General features: G+C 41.3%; 1 protein-coding gene across 4 annotated transcripts in view; it reads left to right on the forward strand.

Moving 5' to 3' along the window:
* The window catches only part of anks1b (ankyrin repeat and sterile alpha motif domain containing 1B), a 230,817-nt gene that overhangs the window by 17,557 nt on the left and 196,078 nt on the right, over positions 1-17,182 (forward strand). The window contains exon 1 of one of the 4 annotated variants that reach the window (XM_040141475.1): positions 9,123-9,173. The exons of the other annotated variants lie outside the window; for them this stretch is intronic. Within the exon in view, the coding sequence (XP_039997409.1) occupies positions 9,157-9,173 (17 nt within the window). The 5' untranslated portion in view covers positions 9,123-9,156. Of the gene's footprint in view, positions 1-9,122; positions 9,174-17,182 lie in introns of those variants that run through there. 4 annotated transcript variants of the gene reach the window in all.

A 17,182-nucleotide genomic window follows, 5' to 3' on the forward strand; every position in this document is an offset into this window, starting at 1 on the left:
TCTGAAACTTCGAAATTTATAGGAAATAAATTAATCATCTGGTGACCATGAATGTCTGTACTAAACTTAGTGGTTTAGTACAGATAGATGTTGAGACACTTTAGTCTAAGATTTTTCTGTAGGTAAAAGAAAGTTGAAAAGCTTTTTGAATTTTACAGGGAGCTTGTTTCAGAGTATGGGGTTCAAGCCAGGGTTTAGATCAAAAGAAATTTGAGTATCATGGCTTTACCTTAATCCATTACCGGTCGGTGGAAGTAGACCTTTGCAAAGTTTATCGAAGAGGCTGACCTGGAAATTCAAAAAGTTATATTACTGTTTGGATGGGAAAAACTTTAAAACTCAATATCTCCGACTTAAACCACTCTGAATGCAGATGGAGCCTCATCCAGTGCCGCAATTCACCCCTCTCCTCCCATATGTTTCCAACTCCATCACCAGCATACTCTGCCTTGTTGATAATGAGCCCCAATAACTGGACACCCTCGATAAGTCTGTCTTGCCATAACCTCATCCTTCGTTTTTTCACTGATCCCCTGGCCGACGTGAACTACTTGATGAACGAGTCTTTTTAAAAAAGATATCAAATATTCATCTGCCCCTAAACTCCTGAATGAAAAATTGTGAATATATCATTCACCGAGTGCTCATTTTACTTTCCCCTCCTCCCAAAGCAGAATTCATTTATCCTTGACAAGCAGCAGGGCTCAGAAAGCAGTCGGGTATGAATTAACCTGCAGATTGTTTTCTGCATAATGCTTAAGTGAGAGATTCCTTTGACTGATGGGAAGGCAAATCAGTATCCACAGCGTTTTTTTTTCTTTTTTTTTTCTCATGATTAGACCTGCCTGTTGTGCATTATTTGGGCCTACACTAAAAGATCGGAGAATTGGAGAAAAAAACCGGGGGAGTAAAAAAAAAAAAAAAAAAGGGTTTTCCAAAGAGGGAGTGGTAGTCCCCCCTCACATAAGACATAGGACGGGAGGAGAAAAAGACATTTGGGAAAAGACTTCTGGAGTTTGTGTGTGTTGGGGGAGGAGAAGGAGTGATAGAAAGGTCTGAAGGTGAGTATAAAGTTGTTGTATGTCTAAGGCTTCAGGCTGTGTGTGATGCAAATTCACACACCTGGCAACCCCGAGGGACTGATCCTCAAAATAGAAATCTAACCTACACACAACCTTTGTCTCACCCCTTCTCTTTTTTTCTCTTACTTTCATTCCGTTCTCTTTCCCTCATCCTTCACATTTTTTTAGAAAAACTTTTTATTGTTGCCTTTATCATCCATGATATTGTGTTTTTTTTTTTTAATTTCTGAAAAGCTCCCCTTCCATTACGTAGATCTAGATTCAACATTCAAGGTTCAGCTTTATTGTCACTGGAGTACACAAAGACATGCAGTTGTTGCCCCATCCACGTTACACACAGAAAAATGTATTAACAGGTCAAACATTATAAATTAGAATGGAATAAAACGATAAAATGGGCAATAATTACTTTAATCCTGTCTCCTTAAAATAATGACCATATACTAATAATAAAGTTCCTTTAGCGAATTCATTTTGTAGGAATTGTAATGCGGTCAGGATTACTTTTTAAATTGACATTATGAGGAAATGGTTATATTGAACATATTGGAAAACTATTCACTTCAAATATTCATAACAAACCTATATACAAAATGTCCACTGTCAGTGTATTTAAGTGGTTTCTCCTGAGTATCCTCTCCTGACAACCTATGCAAGTTAATGTTTTTATGATTATTTTTAGGTAAGTCAACCCGCTTGTTAAGTGTAGGTGAAGATCAGGGTCTTGGTTAAATATTGGTTAAACGTCACCTCTGAGGCTCTGAAACTCTGGCGTGTTGACTTTTTCAATATTTAGCCAAAACCACCATCTTATCCGAACTTTAACCACGTTTTTGGCAGCCTGAAGAGTTCAGTAGGCTCGCGAGAAAGTGTGTTGTAACGAGTCCTCGTCCTCTGTTCTGAATGGCCGCACTGGAAGGTGGAGCCAAAAGCCTGCCGTCATAGCCTCTTCCGGGCTATATCATACTGCCTCCCTTATCACTCTCCAAGAAATTCTCTGTCTTTCCTTGTTGCTTGTTGGGATTCAGTGTATTGTACAAATGGGTATAACGGTGCACGCTTTCGAACAGTCTCTCTTAGAAGGCATTCATGATAATGTGCTCGTTCGTACGCATGAAAAGTGAGGAAAGTAGCTGTGCGAAGGAGACGTTCAAATCCTGTCTGCTTTCTCACCTTTGGATACTTGTCATTGCTGCGTGAAGTGGGGGTGACCGTCATATTGTCGGTGTCGGACCTGGCCCCTCTGAATCTGGCGTTGGAAAGGATCTTGGAGGAGGGCGTTTAAGATGCTGGGAGACAATCTAACAAGCACGTTGTTTGACGCATACTGAGGCCCGCAACCTCATGGGATGAGATGCAGGTCGCAAAACACAAAAGGTTAGATTGTCTCCAGAATGTATTTAGCAAAAAAGTTTTTTAGGAGATAGAGTGCTGATGCATTGAATTTCCTTCATAATCTTTCTCCATTTTTGAAATGTGTTGACATCCAGTTCCAACTTCCAGTAACCTTAGGGTAAATTGAACTCATTTTTTTCTCATTCTCAGCAGATATTTGTCTCTTTTATCCACCGTTTATCTTGGAATCCTCCCCAAAAGGACAGAACTAGTCCTAATGCAAATCATAAGGACTTTCCTTTCCCTCTTCACCCCTCGTACCTCCTTTTGTGTTTCTGAGTCACTCTCTATATAACAGGGAGTTACCGGAGCACTGCTGAGTAAGCACTCTTGAATCTTGAACTAGTGAATACAGCATACCCCCTGCAGTCTTCAACCTACGCACCAACCTTTTCTTTATTATATGTGTGTGTATGTCTCTAAGCCTGCCTGTTTTTCCTCATGTCCTCCAGTTTTTCTTGTTTTTTTCTTTCTTTCTTCTTTTTGTTTCTTTTCACTCTCCCTGGCTGTCTGCTCACTTGTATTGCTTTATTCTTGGGCCGTGCATTCTTCTTCCTTGCCTCTTTGTCTGTATCTGGCGGCCTGTGTGTGTGTGTCTGTCTGCTCCCTGTCTGTCTTTCTGGCATCTCCACATTGCCAAAATGATTTTTATAGCTTTTCCCCTGCGTTTCCACCCCCACACCCCCTTGTTTTTCTGTCTCTTTTTTGAAGCGGATGAGTAAATTAATCTCTTTGTCTTGCACTGTAGTGTAACCCCCAAATCAGGCCATTCACTGATTACACGCTTCACGCTAATCATGTATGCGTTTGTCTGTGCATGTGCAATGCCTTTGCGATGGTGTGCATGTTTGTGTGTGTGTGTCATTATGTGTGGTATAACAGCGAGGGGCATTTGTTGACACTAAGCCTTCTCCACTGCGTCGTCAGCTCATTGTTCAGTGAGACATTCAGGTTCAAAAATTTAAATTGCGACGCACTGAATCCGGAAAATTATATATTTACTGCAAGTTCCTGCTGCGCTTTTTGTTACCTGCCGAGCTGTGTCTGGGAATGAGTGTATTTGTGTGTGTGTGCGTGCAGAAAGAGAGATGGTGGGTTAGAGGAGAGAGATAGGGGTAGCAGGCGTGCTAGGGGGGATGAAGGGGAAGGAGGCGAGAGGGGTGGGGGGCATAGAGGGGAAAACCAATTATCGTCCAGATAACAGGCAGACTATGGATTTTTTACCAGACCACTTCTGCTTGCTCTTTCATTCTGTTTCTTTCTCTCTCTTACTCTGTCTATTTCTGTCTCTCCATCCCCGTACCAAATTTAAATTCCAATTCAGGGGAGCTTTATTGGCAAGATAGAAAATCTCATGGTATAGATTCTATTATATTTTGTCTTGTTTTTGGGCCAAAGCGTGTGAGTGTGTGTGTGTGTGTGTGTGTGTGTGGTCTGATTAACTATAGAAAATGGCCTGTTGAAATGTGTCAGACAACAGAGACTGACATTTTGTCAATATGACCCCTGCCTCTGTGGGTGTGTGCGTGCGTGTGAGTCACTGTGACCGGCAGGCAGTCACATTATCTAATCTGCATTGTCATGTTGCCCCTCTGCATTAAGGGTGTTTGCGTCCTTGACGGCTGAATTGCAGTTCACAGCCTTAGATTTCGGAGCGGTTTTAGATTTCAGAGAGCGAGATTGTCTGATTTTTTTCCCTAAATATTATCAATCGGAAATGTTACTGCCTGTTTCCATAAATCATTAAGAAACTGTTGGCAGTTGTGGCAAAGTGTCCCAGCAATGTCCAGCTTCATAATAGTGTCGCAGTTTCAAAATAAGATGACGTGTGTTTACGAGTGTCGGCTAATGCTAAATGTGCATGTCAGGTTACAGAAAAGTGATATAAAGTAATCCTATAAGAATTACTGATACTGAATAGACCTTTATATCACTTTGGATATAAAGAAAAAGGGTGATATGTTAAGATCAGTATGATATTGGCAAATGGTCTTCACTCAAAGTGCTATAATTTTTACCTTCACAATTAGCTACATTACAATGCCAACAAGCTAGTTGGCTAGCTAGCGAGGCAACAGATTATTTGCAGAAGAGGCAAAGTTTGAACTCAAGGTTAAAGGAAGTCTTTCAAACTACTGAAACGGTTTGCTTTGTTAGTTGGACATAATTGTTTCGGTGTGGACGCACTAGCAATGATCCCTCACTACGCTTAACCGCAACCTGTTAGAGAGCTCGTATATAGTTGTTAATTGAGCCTATGTGTGAAAGAAAAAAGTAGTTCTCGTTTTTGATTAGCATACATTTGTATGCTACCATGTCATCTCATCAACATTGCTCACACTGGTGTGACATATGCTTTTAAATGAGGTTGGTGATGTGCTGCGCTAATTTTATTTGAAAGCATCTCAGCAGTCACACAACATCTGGGGCAGGTAGGAGTGCTCAGTGTTTGACATTCATGCCTGCGAAACCCGTCAGACGAGAGGAGAAGAGATACTGTATTATACAAACTCTGAAGCCGACCTAATATAATCGACAAAAACGTAATTATATTATTGAAAAATGACAGTAACTACACTTCCAGAAATAATGTCCTGACTATTGGGATAATGTACAAGCCTCACTTTTACCGGAACTCCTTTTTACCAAAGAAATAGTCCCTATGAAAACTGTTGACTAAAGGAGATGCTGTTTAGAAAGAAAAACTTACTGTTGAATTTTGTCATTTTTCAATGGTGCAAGCAACCCAAAACAAAATTGTATTCAGCTAACCCTGCAGTGCCTGTTGTTTCTAACGTGTAGTCTACCCTCATTAATAGAAAAAGGGGCGGAATATTAAAAAATATTAGAGGCACCTCTCAGTGCAATACGATACAGATCAGCAGCATAATAACCAGAAAATTGAAGGACAGTAACACTTTTAAACAGTGTCAACAAAAACTGAACATTATAACCTACAGGACGGGAGGATTCATTGCAATGCTGTTGCATTAGACTGCATTAGTGTAAGCTAGGTGTTCCTAATAAACTGGCAAGTAGTGACCATTTTTTGTAATTTGGGTGAATCGACTTTTTAAGTTAACAAGTGACTGTTACTTACTGCAGTTTAGTGCTGCTACATTATAGTTTTATCACTGGTTTTCATCAACATTGGCGCAGCATGAGGACTAAAGCACAACAGATTGTACAGTGACTCATCATCCTCACTGTTGCCTGTCTCATTGGTATTAATCTTTCCTCGTCCATTATTCCCTTTTTTCTCCTCCTGCTAACCGTCTTCGTGGATGGTCTCTCCTCATTCCTTTATTGTCCCATCTTTACAGATGAGTCACTGTCCCCTCTCTTTCTCTCTCTCTCTCGTATCCTGCATCTCTCACTCCATCTGTCCCCTGGGTCGGCTGTTTTTGGACTTTCATAAACTCTTTAAAAGGCTCTGTCTCAAACACGCACTTGACCTCACTGCCCTCCGATATTCTATCCCCGTTTTGGACCCACACATCTTTCTACACACATCTGACTCGGCAGTGTTTACACACTTCATTTGAAGCAGCCAATAATGCAGCGGCGTTGCTTAAATGTATCAGGGCTGAACGTCAGTGTTATTTCAGTCTGTCGAGCACTCGAAGAAGCAGAGACACACAGAGGGAGAAAGCTCTGTCGGCCCTCTCATCTGTTTGAAAATGTTATCGTAACGCCCTTCATACTTTTATCTAGCAGTCTGCCTGTCATCCCACTCTGTAATAATAAACAAGTGACAAGTCATAGGGCAGTCGAGTTTTGAGCGCAGTTGAGTCTTAGAATTAAACAAACTTAATGTTGTACGTTATAGACAGGATAATTAAGGATTCATCACACACACACAGACATGAAACATACACATGAAACATATCCTCGTGTGGAAACATCTGCGTCTGTTGTGTTTCTCCACTCACTTCACCTGGTTTTTCTTTTCATTTGATCCATTGGAACGATCCCGAATCTCACTGCCGTGGATTAAAGTAATCCTCCCACTCTGCATATGCGTTGATTGGATTAGAAGTTATTTGTCAAGTCCTGCAGTATATTGGAACTTTTAACATGATTAAGTTTAGGTTAATCCCAGAATTTCTCTGTTTTTTTTGTTGTTTTTTTCAATTTTGTCTTCGTCTTCAATGCTGAAGCTTCATATACTGTCAGATGCACAAACACTATCCATGTCACATGTCGAACGGTACCGCATACCACTGTGAACCGCTGTCGACGGTGCACTTTTGCAGTATTTGGAAATGACAGAAGCCGCCGACAGATGTCAATCAAACTGGCAGGTTCAAATCATCATAAACAGCCGGAAAAAAGTGTTTTCGGGCTTCCCTAAAAAAGTGGAACTATTTTTAGGGAATCTGGCATGATTTGGTAAAGCTTGTTTTTATCTTTTCTCCAGTGTCAACATGGTTGGAATTTGATAATCATATGCAAGTGGGACACGTTTTTTTTTTTTTTTTTCTTGGGGGGTACCCACGATACCTGATATCATGTTTTTGGAGCTACCAATGAAAACTTAAAAAAAAAAACTTTTAAAAGCTGCCTCATTTGAATCACAGTGATGCTTTAAAGTAGAAGTACTCATATGAAAATATTCCATATTACTTGGATTGCATTTCAGTTGTATTTCACTGAAACAAAAGGCCTACTCCTGTTGATACACTGCTGTGTGTGTGTGTGTGTTATTTTACGTTTTTTAAGGTCAGGGAGAGAAATGATATCATTATATAACTTAGACTGTGTGCTTGTATATTTTTATTATATATATTTGCATAGTCTTTGGATGCCATGATGAGGAGATGGCTCTGAGAGTGTGTATTCCCCCAGACAGTCCCCTGTGTCTGACTGCGCTGTAAATAGCCATGGGAAAGCCAGAAAGGAACACGCACACACACACACACACACACACACACACACACACACACACACACACACACACACACACACACACACACACACACAGAGACACACTTTTTGGACTGTTTCTCATTTGAGCATCCAGAGATTTGTTCTCTTTCTTCTCATCCCTTTATCCTCTTCCATAACAGGTCTTTCCTTCCCTCTCTACGGTCCCTCCCTCCCTCCATCTCTCTCTCTCATAATTAAGTGGCTCCACTTTCACTGGCTCTGACGGGGTTTTGATGCAAATCCAAAAATCACACTGATTTAGTTTCCATCAGGGGTGGTGGGATAAAAGATCAAGCTCTTTCATTCAAAACTACTCCCTTTGTGTGTTTTCCTGAATTGCTTTGCTTGTCTTCTGTGTGTGTGTGTGTGTGTGTGTGTGTGTGTGTGTGTGTGTGTGTGTGTGTGTGTGCGTGTGTGTGGCCCTGTTCATACCTGGCATTAACATGCGTCTTTGGTGATCCGATCAGCTCTAAGTACGTCAGTTCACACCAGGCATTAGAATGCCTCTCCACATTCGTCTCGAGTGACCAGTCTCCCGGAAATTAAAAGAAGAAGAAAATCAAACTGGATCTATACCTTGGCGTGTTAAAATAAACCAAATCGGCCAAGATGTTTGACGCACTTGCAATATATCTCTTTGGGCTTTTCGAAATTTTCAGACAATGTGGACAAAGCCAGCTTACGTGATTTGAGAATGCGAATGAGTGTGTACCTCCGCTTACGCAGGGGACATGAGTTGAGTAAGTGGTCCTTCACTGTGGCCCAGGACACATTTGTGTACACACTTCCAAAAGAATGTGACTGTATGCAGCCCAGACCACCTCTGAAAGTGGTCTGAGCAATCAGATCTCAAGGTGTCCTCAGTGCGTCTCGGGTGCATTCACACCTGCACTTAGAGCCGTGCAGTTGGGACCGGATCACCCAAGACGCCTGTTAATGCCAGGTCTAAACAGTGCCTGTGTGTGTGTGTGTTTCTACTGAGTTTGTGCAGGTACTATGAATTTTCACTAGTATGAAATCTTAATTGATCATGTGTACATGGAAAACCTGTGCTTTGGTTTCCAAAGTCGGGCTCCGGCAACCTTGTTCATTGTTCATTTCCATTATATATTGTGCATTTCAATAATGTTTTTAATGTTAATGTTAATGTAAAAAATGTGGTGACATTGAAATTGACTTTTATATAATATGCATGTTTTCAAACATATTAAAACAGAAAAAATTGCAATGAACGTTCAAATCACTACTTTAACTCGAGCATAATATACAGTTAACTTGCAGCAAGAAGGAAAATAAGAACATTTCCCCGGAGCATCAGACTATTCCTTTCAGGAGTTTTTTATTATTAGAAGCCTCATACTCAGTCTAAAAGTAGTTGTTTTTATCAAAACAAATAAAGTACTGAACTAACATGGTGAGCCTGATGCGCTTGTGTCCAATTTGACTTCGCCTAGTCCTAAAATTTTCCAGAATCATAGTCAGCGTCTCGTAATTCGGCAGAATAAACTCTCCGCGTATCACAAAATAACAGTCCTTACAGGCAACTTCTTTAAATAAGTTGATGTGAAATGGAAACAGTTGAACTTATCTCAGCCCCACTGGGAGTTTAAGACTCAGCGTGCGATGAAATGACTTGCTAGGGTGAATACGTTTTTTTGCGCTGCAGAAACAGCTGATATTCACCGATATTACCGGGGGTAAGGAACCGAGAGGGAGAGAGATGTGTGTTCGCTGACAGACGGATGGAGAGATGACAGAATCATTATGGTAATGCTCTCTCAGTTGTTCTTTCTTTCTCTCGTTCCTAAACTAAAATTTGAGCCGCAATTTTCTGTTTCCCAGGCTGCTCAGACAGCCATCGCAGACATGCTGATAGTGACTGGCATCCCGGCCAGTTTCACAAATGAATGGAGGTTTCACAAATGATCTGTCACTCCTTTTCTCTCTCTCTCTACCTCCCTGTGCTCTTCTTGGTATGATAGCCTGTCTCTGCACCAGCCTCCGACACAAACACATTTAGAAACACACACCAGCAGCTACACATGTCCCAACTGTCATCTGCCCGCTCCTCTCAGCGGGAGCGGTCAGTCCAGATCTCCGTGCCCTGCTTCCTTGGGGTGTGTTAGCTGGATGAGGGGCCATCTCACCGTCTGTTGCCGGCATTGAGGGCACGGAGTCCCAGCGGGTGTCGCCTTGCCTGCCCCTGACCAGAGACTCACTGCAACGCTGCTCACGTGTCACGTACAGGCCCGTTTGGGGCACGGTTACTGTTGGCCACACGCACAATGTGCTGAATGTCCCTTTTACATACTGTAACCTGTTATGCTGAGGATGCCCAAGCCACAGAGGGGCGATGATGAACATCAAAGATAGAATTAAAAAATTAATTTACTTTATATCCCTCACATGCATTGAACCATATATATCAGAACTGTTTGTGAGGCTGGCAAATGAGCTGAGTGGTCCGTTTCACGGTCAGTAGACATGTCAATAGCCCTGGTCCTCATGTGCAAAATGAGCTGTCATGCCTCCTTGTAAAGCCTCCTTGTGTACATGTGTTACTGTGTTATCGTCGCAGTCTAATTGGTCGGTGGCTGAATGGTTAAGGCACATACCACATGACTGCGATGTCAGAGGTTTGACTCCCGCACTGAGTCTTTGCTATTTGCGCTGACTCTCTGAATAAATATTTTCAATAGTCTTTGTTATTTTTGAAAAGACACTGTGCAATACATCCATATTGGAAGCTAATAAGAGACTTTTAGGGACTGGTAAATGGAAGAAGTAGAGAAATGCAGTTTTTCCTTTAGTTTATATGATATGTCCTATGATTTGCACGTGTGTTACTGGGTGCAGAAGATATATTTTCACTACAGGCCATGTAGTGGACAATAAATACAGATTTTTTTCTTTACAAAATTCATTAATTATAAGCACAGCTTAGGGTACAGGTGTATTTCTACTACTAAAACAAAGCCAATATTTTTACTTTCCCCAAGGAAGACTAAGACAATTTGTGATCCTTACATGTATGTTTGATCCATGACTCATTCTTTCTTGATGAAAGCATGCATTATTAACCGCTGTGTGGTATGGCTACATAATTCACTTGTTTTAATTGGGAGAGTGGCAACTTATGAGGCTGTATGGCTTATTTAAAAAACAGTTGAGTGCATTTATCCAATTTGTAGCACTGTGTGACTGGAGTTGCAGTTACAATGCGAGATACAGTAGAACCCTTTTCAGACGCACTTAGGTTTCTGAAAAGCTCAGGTGCTGATGATGTTTTTATGATTGCAAGCACGGTCTATTCAGCAAAATACAACATACAAACCCTTAGCATTTATGGCATTTTTATTGTACCAAGTCAATGCCAGAATTCTGAAAACGTGACGGTGCTGCAGTACCTTAGGTACCGAATGCACCGTAGATGTCGTAGGTACTGGAGATGTGATTCTTCTGGGACTGACCGGGGGCAGCGTAATAACCCTACAAGTGTTCTACTCAGACATCAAATGCAGAGGGGGGAAGAACAAGGAAGGCAGACACAGTAACAATGACGACAGCAGGTGGAATGGCTGCAAGTGCGGGTGCAGGAACAGGTGTCCGCTGCTACTTGACATCATGTCGCCGACATGTTCATATTCTGAGATGTCACTGTTTGCTAATTGCGCAAGCTGGCATCAGTTGTAGCTTTACACGCAGTGTTCTCGAAGGCTAACGTCGATCTATCTTTGGCTAACCTAGTGATAGTTCATAACCATTAGCTGACTTTTTAAATGAATATTTTCACACTATTGGTCTGTCACCATGTTAGTCAATTGAAACCACTGCTTGCACACTGACTATATGGAGGGATGTGTGCATGCACGTGGTATCGAATTTGGTATCGAGAATCGTGAAATTTCAGTGGAATTGGTACCGACTACCATATTTTTGGTATTGTGGCATCCCTAGTTGCATGTAGACTTTGCAGCTAATGCTTGAGATATTGTCAGGTGACATCATCGTTTTTTGTGATTTTAGAAATGAAAAACCCAAGAATTGTCTTACCTTTTAGTTCTCTAAGCATCAGTTTAAGTTGATCTTCATTTCTAAGGGGAATGTGTTTTTTTACAAGGCCTATGGTCTTATATTAGTCAGACCATGTGTGCACTCTTGTCAGACAGAAGCTCTGTGTTTGTGCATCCAGTTTTAGTCCAGGCTGGCATTCAAAAGAAAAAGCCAGCAATTAAGTTGGGATACATGCGGTGACTTTTAAGGTCAAATTTTAAAGTTGAAGTTGTGGTTGAAGGGAAAATTGTCTCAGAGAGACACAGTCTGAATCAGAAAAATGTTGTTTAATCCAATCTGATTGTGTTCCTGGAAGCCAAGGTTTTGGTGTAACTCTGCAGAAAACGGCTATTGATTTAACAAAAATGGTGATACGGCAAAACTGAATGTCAGCAATCCTTCAGAGTTCTCTTACAATCCAAAGAGCTCTCTCCCTTCTCCTCTTTCAGAGGCAATGGCCAGGTGGGAGTTAAGTCACTGCTCAGCCCAGGATTTTAACGACCCATCATGGAGGAATCCTCTCTGGCAGCCTCCCTTGTTGCCTAGGAGTTGTCTGGGTAACCGTGTGGTGCATCGGCCTGCCTGACATCGGCCCACCTGACACTGTAGCTCATAACACACTGTAGCTCCATGTACCATTGATGGTACATGGAGTTTTCCTTTACATAACCTCCCCCACTCTCAAGTGCTTTCCTTTTTTAAGCCCTTGCTGTAATGCTGAGCATGAATAATTTCTCCGCTGGCTGGCATGATAGCAACTTAACACTCTCATTAATTTGAGTGACAAAAGAATTGATTACAACTGTAATTTCCCTGTTCACACCAGCAATATTTGACTTTGTGGCAGAATTGAACAGGCAATTCAGGCGCTGGAGATGGAAAAAATAGGGCCTTGAACGAATTTGCATTTGACTAATTGCAAAAAAAGAGCCGGCTGTAAGGAAGAGCAATGACTGCGAAACAAAGAGATTTTTTAAAAAGATACAAAAGTCAGCAAGGAAGACGGTATTGTGACGTATTGTTTTTAAATGGGTGATAATCGTGGAAAGACTGCCAAACTCCAGCTTTGTTCTTTTCATTCTTCCCCTCTCTATTAGTGGCTGATTTTAGCAGATATTCTCTCCTAACATGAGATGATCTGGAGTCATGCTCATCAAAGTCCAATTTTACGCTGTGAAACAGAAAATGTGGCATTATCTGGAAGCCAGCATGCAGCTTGGTGTGTTGCACACTGTTTATCAGTTTATTGGCACATTTTTATTCAGATTTTAGGTGATAAAGTAGGTTTTTTTATTCAGAATACTTTATTTGTTATTATATAGTATTCTATTAACGTCTTATCCATTATTACTATGTTTGTTCTTCAGACATTTTGACTTTTTTCTTAATCTGTGCTATTTTCTTGTGAAACACTGCATAGTTTTACCTCTTTAGACCTATAAAACTTATTCAAAACAGCAATCTGAGGAAGTAAAAATGACTATTTGCAACAAGCGGTTGTGATTCATAAAAATATATAATCCTTGACAAGGTCAAAGACAAGGTCACTGGTTAACATTTTTCTTTTCAAAGGGTCACAAGCCAAAAAGGCTGCAAACTGCTGCTTTAATATCTTCAGTGTTTCCTTGAGGTTTCTCCTTTAGTTAAGTAAGATAAGCCAAGTTCAGTTGTATAGCACCTTTCAAACACAGAGGCAATTTAAAGTTCTTTTCCATAAAGCAACAATTACAAAATAGCACAATGAGGAGGAAAAAAAAGAAAATAGAATAAAATGAAACAAAACTAGACGAAAAAAACAAAACAAAAAAACAAGTAATGCAATTTCACTGTGTCACATATTCAGTGTTTGTTTTTCCGAGGGTTTGTTTTTTTATTACTGAACTATTAGCAGGATTAATCGCTGGATTATTTTTTCAATTAGTCAACGAATTGTTCAGCAAATAAACGTCAGGAGATTTTGAAAAATGGCCCCTATAGCCTGAGGAGATGCCTTCAAAATGCTTGTTTTAGCTGACCAACAGTCCCAAAATTTGATTTAAAATGATATAAAACAGAGAAAGCAGCAGACCTTCACGTGCGAGAAGCTTAAACCAGTGAATGTTTGACATTTTTGCTTGAATTACTTAAGTGATCCAATAATTGTCGAAATTGGTGTTGATACATTTTTTTAAATATGTCATGTTTGGACTTCAGTATCTGGTGTAGAATTTAAAATAAATTTGTGTGCGTCTGAAAAATCCTTAGTTCTTAAACCTGCTTTTGTAATAATGACCCTCCAGAAGGACAAAGTGCAATTCTACAGGTTAATAAATGAGCGTCATGGCCTCAGATATCCTGGTTCTCCATGAATACCAGCCATTGGTCCTGGCAGAAGAAATTGAAATCTGTTTCTCTCTCACTCTCGCTCTCGGCTGGTTGCTCAGTGCTGCATTACACTGCACCGCTCCCGCCTTCTCGCTGCCTGTCACTTTGTCCGTGGCCCTCACACATCTGCCTGGTTGTGATAATAGCTACTCCTGTCAACAAGAGGCAGGGGAGGGCATCAGAACGCCAAGGGGCCTACACAGCTCGCACGCACGCTCACACACACACACACACACCAACACTGGACAAGCCGCACGGCCTCAATTAAATTACAAAGAGTGTTCCCCGGCCTGATGATTGCGGGGTTTGGTAAATGTTTGCTTGCTCAATGAACGCTCGGTTGCTGCCTGGAGCTGGCGAGTTAGTTAGCATGCAGGACATCCGTGGAAGGCTGAACAGGCGATTGGGAGAAGGAAAATAAGAGGAGGATGAGAGGAGAAAAGAAAAAGGAGAGAGAGAGAGAGTGCAGAGTGGGCCACTAGTTTTAAACTGTAGAATCACAGCCAACCTTCAGCCACTGTCCTTAGTCTTTTTCTTTCTTTTGTCCAAACAAAACTACTGATGCCCGTAATCAGAGCTGCCGGAACCGGAAGACTGTTTCTTCCTGCACACTCACTCCAGACCACGGAAACTAAAATCATAGTTAAGGCAAATTCATTGTCCACATTTCTGCACGGGTCTGCGCGAGGTCAATTTTGTCATCTGCCCATGTCCACGTGCAGCCCAAAAACTTCAGCAATCCGCGTCCATCCGAGGGAAGGCAGAAACCATGAACTGACCTTAACACTCTGCAAAAAAAAGTCAATTTTAACACATCGCTTTCCCCTTATTATTCAGTTTTAGCCGCACTAGCAGCGGGGCTCCAAGGTTGGCAAAGTTGGTCGGTTCGTCGGTCCACCACTAGACTGAAATGTCTCAACAGCTACTGCATGAATTGCCATTACATTTGGTGCAGACACTCCTGTCCCCCCCAGGATAAACGGTAGTCATTTTGGTGAGCCCTTAACGTTCCATGTGGCACCATCATAAGGTCAGAATTTTAATTTGTACAACATTTTGCTTTTTCACCGAAACACCTGAAAAGCTAATGATATTTCCCACCAGCCTCAGCTGAGCTTTGTGGTTATTAGCAAATCTTAGCATGATATCACACTCAACTACGATGGTAAACATTATACCTGCTAAACGTCCGCATTGTCATTGTTAAGTCGATGCACCACTGTGCCTTAGTACAGCCTTGCACAGCTGCTAGCATGGCTGTATCTCTCGTAAGAACATTCCACCAACACAGAGAGACCTTATCTTGGGTTAAGTTTAGATTTCTACCAGGAATTTTCTAGAAAGACGTGTCAATATTTTAACACAAAATGGTCCCTGGAAGTTATAGCAAACTTCGAGTATAGCAAATGCATGCAACAAGTTTATTTTCATCTTAAATGGGTGAAGCTATCTAATATCCTCCACAGATTAATCCTCTCATTTTAAAGGATTGGTTTGGATTTTTTTCATGTCAAGACACACATGCCCATATGTACGAGCAAGGAAATATAGTCTCGGGAAACTCAAATAGTGATTTAGCACTAAAAACTTGGGAAGATACCCATTTAATTTTGCTAACTAAGACTGCCAAAGCTACATATTAGCTTCAGCTCAACTTTAAAATTCATTTCTGTACAGTGCACATGAGGACTGTGGGTTTGACCTCCACTTCTTACAGTGTGGTTACACTACAAAGAAATTGTTTCATGGCCAGTATGGGGCAGGAGGAATGTTTAGAGCCGGCAATAACTCTTAACGTACAAATGCCAAGGGAGTTTTGTATCAAGATATTCTTTGAAAAAATCCAAACCATTCCTTTATGGCAATTTTGAGACTCCATGTCACATTGAACCCCTCAGGACAGATAATTGTTGCAGTGTGCAAAATTTGAAACTGATACCATCCATCTTCACTGCTTAGCGTCCCTGTGGGTCTTGCTGAGTCACATATTTCAGGATGTCTGAGTGCGTGAGAGAGAATGCCTGTGAATGAGCACGCGGTCGTACCTTTCTGATTGTGTGTGCGTGTGTTTGTGTGTGTTCTCATTCTTCTTAGCGGAAAGGTCTCTGGCTGCCACTTCCTGGCCCATTCTAAACCGGGCGAACTAGACAGGCTGTACTGTCTCTTCTGTGTCTCCCAGACAACCACTGGGGGTGAAACCGAGGGGTCAGAGGGACACAGAGTGTGTCTGTGTGTGTGTGAGAAAGAGCGGGAGAGGGGTGTGTGTGTGCATTGCTGTCCTGAGAATGTTTTGCTGCTGATTCAGAGGCTCAATATAGAACAGAACACCCATGCTTTTCGTATGCGTTGCTGCGTGTTTGTGCTCAGTTTTTTGGCGACGCAAGAGTTGATGGGTTGGTCTGTTGGTAGACCACTTTAAGAACAACAATTGGATGGATTACTACATAATTTGGTAAAGATGTTCATGGTGCCCAGTAGATGAATCCTGAGGACTTTTGTGATCCCCTTACCTTACTATGTAGCGCTATAAAGAGGTCGAAATCTCCATTTCTTCCCCCTCAGTTTGTCTCACGATACCTGTAAAAATAATGACATTAGCTTTAGCTTAACTATGAGATTAAAGAATAAGGCTGGCAATATTTTAAATTTTTGTCATTGTCAACAAATCGTGTGAAAAGAAAAAAGCCAACAATGTTTTAATCTGTCTCTCTAGTTTATGAATTTCCTACCCTGTCTATGGCTCTCAGCCCCAAACCCATTTCCTCCGACCGCAGACATAATTCATTCAAAAAGTGGGTCATGAATATGTTGTTTTATATTTTAAAAGGGCCAAATGATTGCCTTTTGATTGCCACTGCTGTTTTTTTTGCAAACATTACTGAAAAAAGGGTAACAAGTGCATTTGTGGGGGGGTTTTTTCAGCTGTGGATTAATACACATTTGGTGCTATAGAGAGTATTTACGGCAGCAGGATGTTGTGTATGTGATTGACTCAGAGGCTGGAGGCTTACAAAGTACATTCAGAATCTGATAGTGTAGAGCTGAACCAGACGAGCTGAGTTTGAGATGTCCTATGAATAGGTAACAGCATGGCCTCTGCTTTGGCACCATACTTAAGCTAAATTAAACGTTTTCCTCATTGTGATAAAGATGTTATATCAGCAAAGTCGTGTCTCCATTTTTCATCCAGAAATTTTCTGCTGTGTGATCAAGTTTACAGCCGCACGAGACCTTTTTCTTCATGGCTATAGACTCTTAGTTTGGTTCTGTTCTGACAAGCGGAGGACCTTAAGTTAGGATACTGAAAAATGAGCTGAAGGCACTGAAAGGGACAGACTTTGTTTTAGGAGAAAATTATG

This window comes from Xiphias gladius, chromosome 2 (assembly GCF_016859285.1).
Source record: "Xiphias gladius isolate SHS-SW01 ecotype Sanya breed wild chromosome 2, ASM1685928v1, whole genome shotgun sequence".
In the NCBI taxonomy this organism is placed as follows: Eukaryota; Metazoa; Chordata; class Actinopteri; order Istiophoriformes; family Xiphiidae; genus Xiphias; species Xiphias gladius.